We start from the raw sequence: 16,915 nt of genomic DNA, 5'->3' as shown, positions 1-16,915 counted from the left end.
TATTTCAGTTCTGATAACTTCTGGTGTGTAAATTATTTTTCATATTTACAGATTTTCAAAATCTAAACCAAATTTTTTTGTTTCCTTTTTCCCTCCCCAACAGATGAACCATTCACAGAGAAAACTAATACCTTGTTTAAGAAAATTACTTTGATAAAATTTAATTACTTAATCCTATTTAAAGGAAAATGATTCCTGGCTTTTTATTGCCTAATTTGCCCTGTTTGTAATGAAGACTTGAATTTTAGTATGAAAATTTTCTGAGAGGCAGTTAATGTTAGCAGTTTACATATGAAATGTCTAATGGAACAGCCAAATGCTGTAGTTATTTAGCACCTACAGCAATTTAGAAAAGTTCCAAGTTAAATTTAGCAGAAATTAAACCAGAGACTGTAGTGGTTCTCACTGGAATACAGTCAGGGCAACACCTCCATAAAACCTCAGGAGTTTGCCTTATCCAAGAGACAGCAGCAGCTTTTCAATCATGCTGTTCCTTGCCACTAAGTTAATGCAGTATATTAGGAAAATAATGATATCACTTTTTGCTCCTTTGCTTCTGCAATGGTACAAGAGCAAAAAAGGTACTCATGACATGTAGATGTACAAGGCAGAGAATTCTGGAGTTGCCTTTTTGCACAGTTTGCCTGTATACTAAGGAGAATTACCTTCTACTCAATATAAAATCTGAAAATACAGTTTTTATCTAGTTTTGAAAATATAATGATTCAAAAATAATAGAAGTAGTAGCTTAATTCAGTAGAAAAAGATCAGGTGTTTAAACACAAAATTATTACTTCTAACGAAGCTGTAATCTCATGTGATGCAATGACATTGGATGTAAGTATAAAACCAATGGTGACAAACTTTGCATTGATCTATGTAAACATACTTCTTTTATCTCATTTTTCATACTGGATATGTGTAAATATGTGAAGAACAAAATCATTCCAATGCTGAGAGTGTAGCATGAACATTGTGTTTTGTGTAGGAATATTGCCAAGCTGGTAAATGATTACCTTGATTTCTGCAACATGTGAGGAAAAAAGGGGTGGATGTCAACAGGCTGATTAAATGTAGACCAGTCGTGATGCCTCATGGAATTAAATATACTAATCAGATTCTAAGCTTAGGAGACAGAAATAGAAAAAGAAGTGGAGCAAGACTGTTAACATTGCTCCTCTTTTATCTTTAATTTTCATTGAAAAAGCTGACATTTTGTAACGCCCAGGTAAGTTATTTTTATTATCTGTTTTAGCTGTAAAGAGTTAAATAAGTAGTAGTCCTTTATTACCTCAGTAATTTGAAGGATATGTATATATATCATAGCATTGCTCACTGGGTTTGACATTACAGACAAGTGGGTAAGTCCAAGGCAAAAAAAAAATCTGAACTTGTTATCCTGTTAAGCCTTAGCAAGATACACAGACCATCCTTCATGAGCTTAGAAAAGCAAATTATTCACAGAGTCCACAACAGCAAGCATCTGACAAAAATTAATATTGTCTCAGAGTAACAGTAAGTATAAATTACTTTTTCTTTAAATTAGACCCTGTTGGATAGTATTCTGTAGATACTAATTGTTGTAACTTTTCATAGCTTTTATAAAATATGGGAATTCTGCATATTTTTTCACAGTGAGAAAATAGGAATGTTTTCCTAAATGAGAGATTTTTAAGATGGCTATTTTCTTCCTAAGACTCTATCTGTCATTTTTGCATATAGGAGCTTTTTAAGTATTTTTTTGAGCTTTTGAGGAGGAAAAAATTATAAAAGACATGGTGCACAATAAACTATGTTCTCTGTTTATGTTTCTACTTATGTGATAATACATACATGAATATCAATTGCAGTAAGTTGATAGAACTGGAAAAATCTAATCAGTAAGCTGAATTGCTCGTTATGGAGTACTTGTTTTAAAATCATCACAGATTCCAGTAGGCACAGAGGCTACCTACTAGTTTGTTGCAGTGTAAAGCAGGGCATGTTTTCAAATGAAGGGAAGAATGAGAAATGTTGATGCAGAGATTATCTCCAAAATCTGAAATAAATGCTTATTCTTATTAGTACATTATTTCGTCTTTTTGTTGGAAAGGCTCAAAATAACAACTAAATGCAAGATAACTTAGTAAGTAGGCAGAAGCTTCATAAGAAATGAGTTTTACATATGATTTTGTAGAATTTAGTAGCTGAAACCTCTGACTTTTCCCTAAAAGAGGTAGAAATGCTTGTTTGTATACAGTCCTTGATGGCTGAACTATTTTTCACTAAAATTTTCTTGTCACTTGCATTCTCAGTACCCATTTAAAATAATCTTGAAGACATTTGACTGACTGTTACTGTAGTAGCATTTTCTAAATCTAAAGTGAGGAGCAGCCTGCCTGCAGAGAGAGAGTTTTAACATAATGGAAAGAATAATATACCTATTATTTCTTTTCAAAAGATTGGTCAAAATCTATTTACGACTTTATCTGATGTGACTTGCTGCTTATAGAAAAGTCAAAAATAACGCAAAATCAAATTACATGGGGTTTGGATTTCCTGAATATGTTGATTTTTGGCATATGTGATGTTCTTAGTTGCCTAGAGAGTAACCTTCCTTGGGAATCAGAACTGCAGAAATATTGAGTGGTGGTTGATATCTTTTCATAATCTACAAAAGGAAGATCCTGGCTCAGTGTGCTCATTAAAAGTCCCACAGCACATTTCACAAAATAAAGTGGTTGGTCACCGGGTCCTGGCACAGTACCTGTTGTAGATTGATCTCACTGATCCATGCTTTTCTAAGTGTTTTATTTTGCTCCATTCTCAGAGCAAAATGGATACTGCCATACATCTGAGTTCCATTTGAATGGGATCTGATTCTTTGCAGTCATATAATTCACATTTATTAATTTTTTAAAATGCTTTAGGGTACTGTTGCAGACACTATAAATGGCTGTCTCTTTCCCTTTTTCTAGACATTTGGCAGACACTATTTTAAAGACTCATCTTTAGAGCAACATACATAGATGAAACTATAAGCAAATAAAGGTAAGATCCATAGCAGCTGAGGCAGAGGGTGAGAAACACTACACAACAGGCATTTTTGATAACACATCTTGTATGTGTTTGACATAAAATACATTTTTGGCAACAAAAATGGGGGCAGAGAAATTATTTAAGTAACATACCAGTGGAAACTTGATAAAAGACAAAAAGGCAAAACCAGAAAGTACTTCAGTAAGATGTACTTCAATGAGGCAAGTAAGGGATAGAAGAATATTGAGAAATCCAGAGAGACACAATGGAAGTAAATAAGTAAATTCAGTATTGTTAAGGTCATCTGGGCAATAGGAAGAAAAGGTAGGATTCTGTATCCAGAGGAAGGAAACAGAATGGTTAGTTGCAGTTGAAATACAGAAGAAGAAAACAGTAAATGTTTCTTTTTTTGGAAAGGCTTGTTTGGGGATTCTGTGACATCATTCTCATCTAGTCTCTGAAGAGCATAGAATTCAGTGGGGAAGTGTTCAGTGAATATGTTTGTAGTCATGCCTTCTACTACACAGGATACTGAAACTGTAGGAAGAGACTTACAGTCTAAAAGGGAATATTATCCTGGGAGAACTTTAAGTGTTTTGCAAATGCATTATGTCATCACACTGTTCCTGTTCAACATTAAGTAAACACATTCACGATGTTTTTTCACTTTGTCTTTTCTCCCTGTGTCTCATCATTACTATATAAGTTCACTGAATATGCTTGTTTAGAAAACTTAAGAACACACATGTTTTCACATAAAATCTCTGTTATATAAATATCTAAACATAAAATAACTTCCATATTCTCAATTTTACCTCACCGGAATTTTTAAGGCAACTTTTCCTGCCCAAGAAGACGAACAGAAAGGCCTATGTTAGAGGAGTAGTTTTTTGTCTTTATTATCAGACAGTTTGTCATCACCTGCATTATCCTGAAAGAAATAATATTACAGATGTTATTCACAGTGAAAATAAATGCATTCTAGAGCTTTCACTATATTTATAGTGTGATATAAATATAAACTTATTTATAATGTGACTGTTTACTCAAGATTAGATGCTGTTATTCTGAGCTGACCCAGGCACTGCTGTTTGTAGTAAGAACAACCTGTCACGTAGAGAACTGTCAATGGACATTGGCTTCCATCCAGTGAACTGCTAAGTGCCTCTATTCCCAGCTAAGCTGATTGGACTCATGTACATCTCACATCCAGCAGTGGACAAAATAGTCCCTAATGCAGGTTCTGACCCTGCAGTCCTGATGCACACAAGTAATCCTTACTCAGGGCAAGAGGTCAACTGATGTGACTGGGATTGAAGGTGATGAGATTCCCAATTCTGTCAGCACATCTCAGCTGCAGGGCCAACAAAGCAAGAATAGACAAAGACAATGTATGGATAAAACAAATGAAAAGCAAAGAACTGATGCCTCATCTGCAGTGGTAGACCTTAGAGGAGAAAGGATAAATTAACATATGGAAATGAAGTATAGACAGCAGAACTTATCTTTCCAATGTTTACTTGAAATTTAAGATATCGGTACATTAATACACTGAAGGTACAATAAAAATCAATAATGTATAAATACTAAAATTAACATCTGAGCCGCTAGACTTAATCACAAATGAACAGTGCAAAAAATCATAATATCAATTACACAAATTGCTAAAAAAAAAAAGCCTACTTATCCTGTTAACCTGTATTTTATGTCTCATCTTGGACAACATAGCAAAATCTGTAATCCTACCTCTATAAAGAGGTCTGACCTGTGGTTATTTCTAGTGCTGGTTTCACATGCAGAGCTAACAATGTCTACCTTCACTATTTCCAGAGTGTCCCATGCCACTAAATGCTATTTGGTTAGTAGTAAAACTGCTGATCGTGTCAGACGTAGGATCTCTTCTGCAAAGTCATCTGATGTTTTACCATTGAAAAACCTGGCAGACATACATTTTAACTATGAGAAGAAACTGAAATTAATATTATTTTTATTATAACTATAAACACTGCTTTCTAGCTCCTTGATATTTCAGTATCTATCTTGCAGTGCTTCCAAATTTTAAGCACTTTTTTACTCTTCCATCTGTCTTGAACCATGCTAATCTTATTCCCAAAGCCATTGTAATTCAAATCCATTGCTAACTGATTACAGACTTGCCTATCATTCTTCCCTAAAAGAATGCCTTAAACACCTCAGGTACTAATTATATCCCTGACCTTGTGTTATACTCAACAGTCAGTAAAATTCAGAATTGGTTTAGAGAATAATCTGTGATGCATACAACTGTACAATTAACCATCAAATAAAGAGAGACTAGAGTAAAACAGGCAGTTATTGCTGATCTGCAAATAGTTTCTAACAGCATTTTAAGAGTGACAATCAGAAAACACATTTCCTATATGAAGATTAACCATTTAATGACCACAGGATAGGGGAAAAAACATTAAATTGGAATTCCTGGGAAACAACAAAAAAGCAGTATAACAAATAAAAGCAGTTTGGAAATACAACCATCCAGGTCGAGATGGGGACAAAGAAAGGCAGGGGGAAGGAACTGAGTGGGTAGCACCTTCTTTAAATTTAATTGAGAGAATTCCTAGAAGTAAAAATATTTTCTTAGTTGCAACTTAATGAGATATAACTGAATCCTCAACCAGCACAATCACATTATGGTTCTCTGTTAGACTGTTGTTCCTAATGTCATAAATAAATGCATCAATCTGTAGATTTTATATATGGCTTCTCTAAATATGAGGTTGATCCTGTTGGCATACTTGCATTTGTAAGTCTTCAAGAGACTATTGATTTTTATCTAGAACTGATGGGCACTGCCTCATATCCAAAACTACAGATAAGTATCAGTTCCTGCTCTTGCCTCTGTCACTTAAAGCCTTGTATTTGACTTTAAGCTCATTCTTCCTACTGAGAACAGAGGTCAGCTGGCAGGATTGGCTGTCTGTAAAGCTTTGATTGAAGACTCCTGGGAAAAATAGAGATACAGCTTCATCCAGAAAACAATGTAAGCATTCCAAAGAGTCTGCTGTGTAGTAAGTACAAGACTTCCTCAGTTTCCCTGGAGAGTCTTCCAAAAAGACACAGGAGAATGCCTGCATTTTGCAGCCAGATAATTGATAAGAGCACTGGCATATTCAGTCATTTGGCCTCACACAAAATTTAAACTTTTCAGAAGTAAAAGTCAATGACTGCGTCTTGAATTACTTCCCAGTTGTTTGGCTAGTTATGTATCACTGCATACAGTGACATGTAACATGAGTCTTATAATGTCAATATGATTGTTTAAAATGCTTTATCCTAATACTCATAGCAAAATTCAAACATCCTCATTATACTAGATAAGTTTGCAACCTGAAAAATTCACACATGCTTTTTCCACAATAATGTGTTTCATGTTCTGATAAACATCTAATATTAGATTATTACTAATTATTACTAAGAACACCTGCAATCAATTGATTTTTCCCAATATAACTCTACTGATTTTCAAGACCATGCCAATGATGTATTAGCCATTCAAATACTTCTCATTTCAAAGACTGAATTATCTTTTCAAAGTTCATTTTGCATAGAATACAAAATATTTGTATTAAATAAACAGAAACAAATTCTAACTCATTGACTTATTTTGAAAAGTGGACTATTTTCATTATATGCCAATACTGTAAAAAAAAAGGCCCCACAGCTGTAATCTTTGGCCAATTTTCAAAAGAATCAACAATCTCAGAAATAATACACATAAATATATAAATATTTAAAGAGACTACATAGTAACCCTGTTGCATGTGATACAGATCTCTTCTGTCACTACCATACTTTCAGTCATATTCAGTCCCAGCTGTACTTTTGGACTTTAGCTATTTTACTCAGTTCAATATAAATTTAAGGTCTCAGATGAATGAGAGATTATCTTAAATGATCAACTGCAGGAAAAGGACTGACTAGCTATACAGAGATGCAAAGTTCAGCTCCTAGCTGAGGGTTTATGGATTCTTCATTTGTCTCAAATTATCAAAGAACATAAATAATAGCATACCTAATCTTCCCCTGAGCTGAGCCTTCTTTGATACCAACCCTCATTCAATTCAGCATGAAACTTCCCTGAGGCTTGTGGAGAAAGAAAAACAAACTCTAATTTTTATCTTCTTGAATTTTAGAAAAGAATATTTAAAGATTAATTATTGGAGGTGTTGCACTGCCATTTAATTTTGAGTGGAGTAGGTTTTTAGAGCTAAGACAGCATAAACAGTTCATCTTACATGTAGCGAGAGTCCACATGATGTGAAAAAAATCTAAAACCGTTTTTTGAATTCCAAAAATAATTCCAAGGGACAACCCAAACTTTGAGGCTTAGGTTAGTCTTGGTTTGCTCTGCATGCAGCTCAGCTGTGCACTTAGTCCTAGGTCAGGCCTTTTATTCACTTATATTAAGTCTGACATTTTCCCAAGAGAAGAAAATTATTATTATATCATTATGTATATAAATAAGATTGAATTTAAAATGAATGCTTAAAATAAAGTATTAATCTCTAAAAATCAGCATCAAATTAAATCATAGATTGCAAAAGGTCAGCCACTGTTCAAACTTTCCACAGACTTTTAAAAAGTAGTCATTCAGGCCCCACAGCTGAAACCATTAGATTTTGATTTTAAGCTATTATTTGGAAACCTTCAAAATTTGTTCCTAAATTACCAAAAGAAGAAATAGATCCATAAGTACCTGCTCTGAACCTTCCTATTTTTTATTTTAACGAGACTTAACATAGAAAACAAGTCAAGTTAGAAAGCCTGAGAGAGTTGAATATCAAAATTATTCCAGTGAAGCTCAGTCTTTATCCAGTGTTTTCCCTCCCACACAGAAAAGCAGAACACAGATGCCCTCCATTCTTGGAAATGAGTAGGAAAAGAAGAAAAAGCTGTAAGGGCAGAAAGAGCTTTGATTCCAGAGAATGTAAGTTTACACAAATGTTTAATTTGAGGTAAAATAATCTGAATAGTTTGTGACTATTTATTTACTCATCAAGACAGCAATTTATGTTTGTGCCCAAAGTTGTTTGTCAGGTTGAAAATATTTACACTTAAGTGTGGGTGCATACAGGTAATGTCTTGGTGAGGCTTATTGTTTTGTTTTAGTTAAGCTGCTATCCTAGTTATTTGTGGCAAAAGCTTTCTAAATATTTGCTGTTTAATTGCCTCAAATTTCATCATTCTTGGTGTTAATTTCTCAATGTTGTCTTAGTTTAATAGCTTTTGCTAATCCTATTTAGGTGGATGTCGCTGGGAACTGTTAGTCTCTAATGCACATGACCTATTCTAAGAATAGCCCAAGTAAGACAGAATTTTATGTCATTGTATGAATGCCATGAAATCTTGCCTAGCACAGCCAGGGAACATTATTTTTTTCTGCTTCCAACAAGGAGCTGTGGCTCACAACTCCTGTAAATGTGCCACTGATCTGCTGTGTGATTGTGATAATATTAATTAATCCCTTTGTTTGCTCATCTGTAGAAGGATTATAAAAGCCATCTTCCATAGAATTTACCCCAAACTGCAAGCAGGCAGTGGGATATTGATTCTCCCAGTGTGCTCATAGGAACAAAGTAAATAGCGGAAGGAGTAATAAAAGTGTAGCTGTTACTATATGCAAATAGAATACCTTATTCACTTACAACTGTAAAACTTTATTTTAAAAAAAACTCCTAATTTATTGGTTTTCTCAAATCAGAGTTAATTAATGTGGCACATCCTGTTTATCTGATTTCACATTACTTATCAGATAATTAAGACAAAACAAGTTCATATTGAAACCAAAAAACCACACTGCACCTTAGAGATAAAATAGGCTTTTGCTATGAAAAGTGTCTCAAATATAATCACACTTTTATGATCCTTCTTACCAAATCATGGAAAAATGTTTTTTTCTTTTTTTCTTTTTTTTTTTCCTTAAATTAGATGAACAGTTGCCACCCATTTGTAAATGCCAGCAAAGTGTAGGAAGCCTTGAAAATAAAGCAGATGAGGCTCTGGCTCACTTCACAGAGCCACTGGATGCAAAGGGTACTGAAGACGATGGAAAAGATCATGAAAGCAAGAATCAGAGTAGCTCAGATGTTTCTGAAGATAGAGACATTGATAACATATCAGACAGTGAAAAAGAAGGAAAGAAGGAAAAGAATTGTGCTCCTAAAATATTTTCTCCTCAGCAAGATGAAATCCTAGCTACAGTAACTTTTGGTGAATCAGAGGGCTCATCCAAAGGAAAAATTACACTGTGGGTCAAGCCAGACTCTTCAGAGTCCATTACCTTGACCACTGGAAAAATTTCTGCAGAAGTAAAATATGGATCTTTTAATGTGAAAGTAGAAATAAAGGATGTTTCTATGTTTGATTCTGGAAAAAATATTGTACCTGAAAAAAGGAAAAATTCAAAGAACAAGAAACATTGTCGTGACAGACAATACCAGAAATGTCAGTGCTCAAAATGTTCAAAAAGTCAGTGCTCAAAATGTTCAAAGTACCAGTGTCCTATAGCTGACTATTCAGCAGAACACACTGGGAAATATAGGGGATCCTCTAAACATAAAATTCAATCTGCCATCAACAAAAGTGCCTCCCTGGAAATGAACATTGAAACAAAAGAAATTCAAGTGCAATTCACTGGCAGAAAGAAAAATCTAAAGGTTAACATCAAAGCTGGTGATCCGGCAAAGGGCAAAGCATCCAACAGGGAACATGAAGATACCTATTGGAGTGAAACAGATTATTCTGTAACAGAGGCACCATGTAACACAGATTGTGAGTCAACTTTTAGCTTTCTTGAAAAATCAGACTGTACACTGCCTGACGGATGTACACTTCTCCCTCCACCTAAAGAATTTGCTGATTGTGACACAGTGCATCTGGATACAATTGCAGAGGGGGTATCTTTGTACCCTGTTAATAGCAGAAAAGAATCTGATGGCCTCACTACAGCCTTGAGTATCTGGGGGAAAGAAAATTATTTCTGTAAACTTAGCAAAGAGGACTATGAAGGCCACACCAATGAAAAGGAAGATTTTTCAAAAGATAAAATACTTTTGTCAAAAATGAATAGTACAAATTGTCTTGTAGCTATTAATACCTTGCATAACCCAGACAAAGGGAAGGAATGTATCAGTAAAAACAACGTATTAGGTCAAGAAAGAAATAACTGTGACAAACACAGTGACACAGGGCAAAAAACAGCAAGAAGAAAGTCTTTCCCAGATACTACTCTCACTGTACCATCACCAGTTCACCCTAGAAGGGATTCTGGCTTTTATTCATTGCCATCCTTAAAAGTATTGGGTAAGGAGACCAAAGCAGGAGATGTCTATAACAGTAACTCACATATTCATACCAAATATACAGAACTTTCTAAGTGTCCTGACCTGACCTCCTCACTGACAGAGTTTTGCAAGTGCCCTGACTTTACCTCCTCCCTGAGAAATTTGAGAAGTCTTAAGTCTTCATATCAGTATGCTTTCACATCATTTGATCATAATGTAACCATTTATCCATCTGAGCCTGAAGAAAGTCTGGATGGCACTTGTTTATTGAATGACTACACAGATTGTGTGGGGCAAGGCGAAGAAACAGAAGAAACATTAATGGAAAGTCTTCATTCCAGTGGTACTATAAATGACAAAAAGGAAAATGGGCATGAAGAGCCTCTGAGGAACGTTGCCATGTGGGAGGAAGACTCTGAGTCTGCCGAAGATGCTTTAGATAAAGCGACACCAGAGTACAGATATGTAGAAAAACATGTTGAATGGCAAAGCAAAACTCAGCTGGTCCAAGTCTCTCCGTGTCCCAGAAGCCCTTCAGGTGAATCCATTAATGACAAGGAAGGAACTAATAATGCATCTACAGAAAGCATCCCAAAACAACTTTCATCTTTAGAGCTACATATTCACCCACCCTCTGCAGAGTCTGAGGTAACACGTAAAAGAAGAGGGTCAGTACTGACTGACTCTTCAGTGGTAACTGGAGAAATAGATGGAAGACTGATCCAAGGTGACACTACATTGACACCTGAATGTTTTGGCTCTGCAGTAAGAAAAGAGTCCAACCTTTCCTGCAGTATACAAGAAAAATCCTTGCTGTCATCCTTGTGGTTAGATCCCAAGGAGCATGACATAAATAAAGAATCAGAAAGTTTTTCTGAGACGCAAGACATATCTGTGAATATTCTTGTTGAATCTGGTTGCCATAATGATTCAGCATGTACAGAAAAGAAAGAGAATTTCACAGAACATTCAAATGTTAAGGAAAGATCAGAGAACTTTTGCAGTAAACAGTCAGCTGATGATAACTTAAGGAGAGAGCCTGGAGCACATCAGCAACCTCACATAATTAAATCCAGCTCTGAAGAAATTGAGAAAAGTTTTGAAATTAAGGAAGATTACTATGAGAATGCAGATATTCCCCTATCATCAGTAAAGCAGATTAGTCAGAAAGGTAGGTGTTACAAGACTTTTGAAATGAATATCGTTTACACACCTTTTGCATAAGAACTTTCATAACATCTTAGGTTTCTTGGAAAATAAATGTACATTTAAAGTTTACAATTATATTGTTATGGTATGGTGTGCTTGGCCATGTGGTTGTAATATGCAACAATAAATTATTGTGTTGAGGATCCAAGGAGCCATCTTGAAGAGCTGAGTAACCTACATTAAAAAAAAAGGTTCAATGCAGCTTTTCTTATTCAGCATCGGTAATGGAAATTTTAGAAGTACCTGAAGTATATGTACATTATATAGATTTGCTATGTAGGTACATATTGCTATACATATCAATATCTCAATATCACTATCTAAAATAGTAATACAACAAAGAAACTGAAAAAAGAAAAGTGTGTCCTTCCCATCATGCATGACTTGCAGTATTATTGGTGTTCAAATAGGAGTTTATATATCTACATACTCAACACTTCAAAAATGTTTGAGCGCTTTAAATAAAATCCAGAAGCAATTTACACATTTCTGCATTAAAATGATGACATGCAAATGGCTATGTAGGTCTTTAACTACAGATGTCTGTACTTTTCTCTGCATGAAGGCCTCAGTCTAAAATATATTCTTTATGAATATTTTCAGTATTATTTGGTATTTTCACTTGTGTATTAGATTATTTTTGCATTTAGAATGTGAAAATATTAAACACAAAAAATATCTGGTTATAATTTAGACCTGAAATCAGAAATGAATAAAACCAGAAGATTACCTTTGAAGAAGGACACCAGAGCAAGTGACAGTTCCCAGGAGGATGCAATAGACCAGTGGGCCAGAAGACGGAAACAGTTCAAAGACAGCAAAAAATGCAGCTCAACTGGAGGAAGCTCCATAAACAGCACAATCACTGAGGGGTCCAGTGAGTACTTTGGTCTTACAATTATGACCTTTCCCTTCATATGATTGGCACTCTGACAGGGTTTTCAGCTGAAGAAATTATCTCCTGTTCACAACCTGAGTGTCTGTCTTTCTCATTATCATGACCAAGCATATTTTATTCAATTGAACTATTCCTCATTATAGGAGTTAGTATCCTCTTTCCTTGGAAAAACAAACAATCTGACTGAAAAAAAGAGTTGATTACACTGTGCATGTTCATATGCTATTAAGACAAACTCTAGGCACAAACAGGTAATCCCATGGCAGCAGGTTTTAGGTTATAATGAAAATCATAATCCTGATGCCTACTTATGTCAAAGCCATGCTGAGCTGGGAGTCTTGTCTCCTCACTAAGGCAACCACCTGCTCAAACATTTATCTTGGGGCTTGTTGCCTAGGTTGTCCTTCACTGTGCCTCCACTTACTGAAATAGTTAAACCCATACCTGTCTCATTAAGAAATCTGCCACCTCGGCACATGCTTGAACCTGTATCAAATTCATCAGCTTAAGGCTCACGGGAAGGAATTTTAAAGATGAATTTACATTTCATGCAGGGGGAGTCACCAAGCAAGGATTTCACAGTCTAGGAGAGAACATATGTGGCACTTCTTACTTGACACTGCCCTGCCTCTTGTTTTGCTGTTATAGTAATTTAAGAAATACTTTGTACAGATGAAGAAATGTGCCATTCCCTGTGGAAATATTTTGTGCTGTAATGGTTAGTTTTGGTGCAGAAAGTTTTATTTGTAGATATATAAGCTCCTTTTGAAGAAGATTGAATGGAAACCTATCAACTGTAAGACTTCCATGCAGGTCCAATAGCCAATAAACTGTGAATATGTTATATTCCCACTACAAAGAACTAAGTCCTGCATCAGCAGGGCCTCAATTTGCTATCATAGATGTCAGTTGCCAGCTGGGACACCAGGAGGGATCTGACATATGTGACCAGCAGGGAACCCATGTCTTTTGAAGCAGTAACTGCATGGCAAGCAAGATACCCTGAGGCATCTAATGTGGTACTGGCCACCCCTGTTCAGGTAACTGAGTCGATCCCTAAGTTTTTAATACCTGTTAACAAGACAGCAGAGATGACTGTTTCACATGGAAATGAAAAAGCTCTTTATTGGCAGCTGTTTTCATTCTTTGCCTGTAAAACAAATGCAAGTCCATAGTAATGAGATTAGAAAGTTAACATGTCAAATCAGCTGGGCTCAAAACACAAACTGTTCATTGATGTCAACAGTAACATCTCTTGAATACAAAGCTGGACCATGAATTCTACTAGGTCAGGCACATGTTGATTTCATACAAAAAGCATGTATATGAAAAAGAAGGAGTTGCAAGAACTAGAATTGCCTTCCTTAAGACAAAGCTTTTGGTAACACATGGCATGAACCCAAAGTGGACTCCAGAACAGGTAACTACAGGCAATTCTTTAACAAATTCTCACATCTAACCATTTTGGATAGTATTCTACAGGCCTGCTAATTCTGTCCCTTTTGCTTCATTAGCTAGGCTGTTCCCTCCTGTTTGCAGATTTGAGACAACTCTGATTGATATGTAGAAGCAGTAGCTCCTTATATGCTTGCTTTCAGCAGCTGGGAAGAATTTATGTGCTTGTTTGTGACTCTCAATTTGACATCTGTTCTGAAAATGCAAGGAGAGGAGAGAAAAAGTGTCTTGGCATAACGCCATCCTGCCAGTGTGGCAGTTTCTATTTTTCAAGCTTTGCATATTTGTCACATTTTAAGCTCTACTGTAGGACAAAAGGGGAGAGAGAGGGTCCTTAACCGGGAGACTCTCTCCTTCTCAGCGGGTTGCCCCCAGCCACGAACCCGGGTTCCGTCATGGAAGTCACTGATTACTTCTCACAGAGATATGGTCAATGCTTCGAACTTTATTAAGAAACGAACAGGGCTAATATACCTTCTCAAACCGATCATGCACACAATAACAACTGGCAATTGGCCAGCTATAACTGTCCACATGCCCATGCGGCTATGCTGATTGGGCGGAGGGTGACACCCACGTGAGCAGCCACGGGGAACTGGAACCGTTGAGGACCGATCTGCTCCAAACTTGTGGTGGTTTGTCTAACGGTCATACCCCTTCAAGGACGCCGTGTCCTTGGCCAGCCTGTTAGCAATGAGTAGGGGGTTGTGCAGATAAGCTTCTGCCAGGATGCCATGGCCAACATTTTCAAGCCTTGCTCCTACACTCTACTACAATTACAAAAAAAAAATCAGTATTAAACTGGCAAAAAACTGTGCTGTACTGAACTGCTTGGTGCTAGTCTAGGTTTTCTTAATTTATGCATTCATGGTTGCAATTTAAAATGTACTTTCATCATATCAGCATAGCAATATTCATTTATTTATTTATTCTTTTTGTACTAATAGCTTTATATGCAGTTAACTATGCCATCTCATACTTTCTGCATAGTAAGAGAAAAGCCAACATGTGTCAAGTATTTGTCTACATAGACATAGTTGAGCAAACTCTCTAAGTGACAAAGCAACTTAGAAGTAACTCCCCAAACAAAATAAAATAAAGGTTAATTTTTAACTTTGCTGTTAGGGAAGTGGATATGATTCCACATAATTGTGACATTTAAAACAGGACAAAGAAAGCAAGCAAATCCTTTCTCCAGCTGCATTAAATGTAACTGCATTTTACCAGACATTTCATACTGAAAGGAACATGATTTTTTTCCTCCCAGACAATTTGTATTTCTCAGCCTGTCTGTTAGCACAGTGTCTGATGATATACACTTTAATATGACTTCCACTATCCAATTTGAGTTTTGAAGTAACTGCTCCCAATCTGCTTGGGATGTTGTCATGCTATTGCATAGCCCCTTTCTTCACAGTCAAACTTCTGTTTGTTTATTACCTGTCACACAGCCAGAGCTACCTGCCATCCTATTGCCTTGTGAGCCTGACCATTACTGGTTTTACCTTTAAGAGAGACTCACAGTTCTCTTCCATCTCCATGGGGACTCAATGCAAGAGATTTGTGAATGTAAAAGAATATAAAATATGAATCTGAAAATCCTCAGCATGTAGCATCATACCCTGAGAAGAGCTCAGTTGTTTAGAGCATGGTACCAATGCCTCCAAGGTTGTGGGGTCTATCCATGTATGGCCCATTCCCTTAAAAGTTGGACTTTGATGATCCTTGTGGGTTCATTCCAACTCAGAATATTCTGTGAAATGCTACAAAATATTCAACAACCTAGGACAAGCTAGAAATTCTATGTTAAACAAACCACCAAGCTATTATTTCCTCACCTCACTTTTAATAAACTACACATCTGGAAGAGCTAAGATTAAGCAAACAGCGAACATGGTCATCACTGACCAAGTGATGTCAGATAGTTTGCAGCTTCTTTTGTCTTCCCATGTGCACTGAACTCATACTAAATTTCTAAAAGACTTGTTTGGTTTCCTAATCAAATGGGCCACATACAAAAGCTTAAGAATTAGCTAATGCCAGACTTGTCTTAGAAGGATGCATCTCCTGTTTTGACCATTTGCATTAAGACTTCACATCTTATTCAAGTTGAATATGCAATAGTATGCAGTATTGTGGTCTTACATTTGGAAATCTTTGCAGACTGACCCTTTAACACCAACAAAATTGGTTAACTCAGTACAGACATTGTAAACAGTTCATTAAGAAGCTTGTGGCACTTATTCTATGCTGACTGGCTTAGATCTGTTATTCTTAATGCATTTTTCCTACGGACATAACTTTTGCTTGTTTTATTGTCATGACAGTAAATTCAGAAGATGCTCGGTCAGTAGATCTGGGACTATATGCTGAAAATGAGGACAGAGGGTTTTATACAGAAAACTTCCATTCTGCTTCCTGGGTTTTCAGAGGAGATGATGTCTCCCCAGATAACAGTCCTAGATGTCTCAGCAAAAGACCTAGACCAGTGGCAAGTAAGTTGTCTAGAGCAACATGTAATAAATTTCATAGAAATTTATTTGTCTTGAACACTCTGAGGGTTTCAGGGGATCGACATGTTGGAGAAGATGCTGGATGCTTATGCTGAAGACAGAAAAACCAGCAATGCAAGAATCTAAAAAACTATTAAATTAAGTAAGTAGTTCAAATATTAGTAAATAAGTAGTTCTTATTTAGCTATTGTTGTACAAAATGTCATAATTACTTGACAAAATTGAAACTGGTAAACGGTCATGATAAAACCCCAACATAAAGGTAAAGTAATTCTGTAACTTCTTCAAGCATGAGAAAATCACAGAGAGAGATTATGGTCATAAATTATCATAATAGTCGTAAAACCTCATCTGAATCAAACTTTCAAACATAGTAGATCCAGAAAGAAAAGAATCATTTGCTGTGAGGCATCACTTTATTTGTATCTTAGACCTGTTGTGCAAACAGAGACAGTGAACAACTTTTTCAGGGAGATGGAAGGTTTTCTGTCACTTTTCAA

At 36.0% G+C, this 16,915-nt stretch overlaps 1 protein-coding gene across 5 annotated transcripts in view; it reads left to right on the top strand.

Annotated features, from left to right (window-relative positions):
• The first annotated feature begins 1,036 nt into the window (after window positions 1-1,036).
• LOC139684978 (uncharacterized) overlaps window positions 1,037-16,915 on the top strand; it is a 39,316-nt gene continuing 23,437 nt past the window's right edge. Inside the window, exons 1-6 of one of the 5 annotated variants that reach the window (XM_071581446.1) lie at window positions 1,037-1,228; window positions 2,958-3,030; window positions 7,893-7,984; window positions 8,986-11,511; window positions 12,244-12,426; window positions 16,230-16,397. In XM_071581446.1, coding sequence (XP_071437547.1) covers window positions 7,927-7,984; window positions 8,986-11,511; window positions 12,244-12,426; window positions 16,230-16,397 — 2,935 coding nt within the window. In that variant the 5' untranslated portion in view covers window positions 1,037-1,228; window positions 2,958-3,030; window positions 7,893-7,926. Of the gene's footprint in view, window positions 1,229-1,360; window positions 1,516-2,957; window positions 3,031-7,892; window positions 7,985-8,985; window positions 11,512-12,243; window positions 12,427-16,229; window positions 16,398-16,915 lie in introns of those variants that run through there. The other 4 variants (XM_071581445.1, XM_071581447.1, XM_071581450.1 and 1 more) reach the window with 4 other exon arrangements.

This window comes from Pithys albifrons, chromosome Z (genome assembly GCF_047495875.1).
Source record: "Pithys albifrons albifrons isolate INPA30051 chromosome Z, PitAlb_v1, whole genome shotgun sequence".
In the NCBI taxonomy this organism is placed as follows: Eukaryota; Metazoa; Chordata; class Aves; order Passeriformes; family Thamnophilidae; genus Pithys; species Pithys albifrons.
This window is presented reverse-complemented; position numbering and strand designations above follow the sequence as displayed.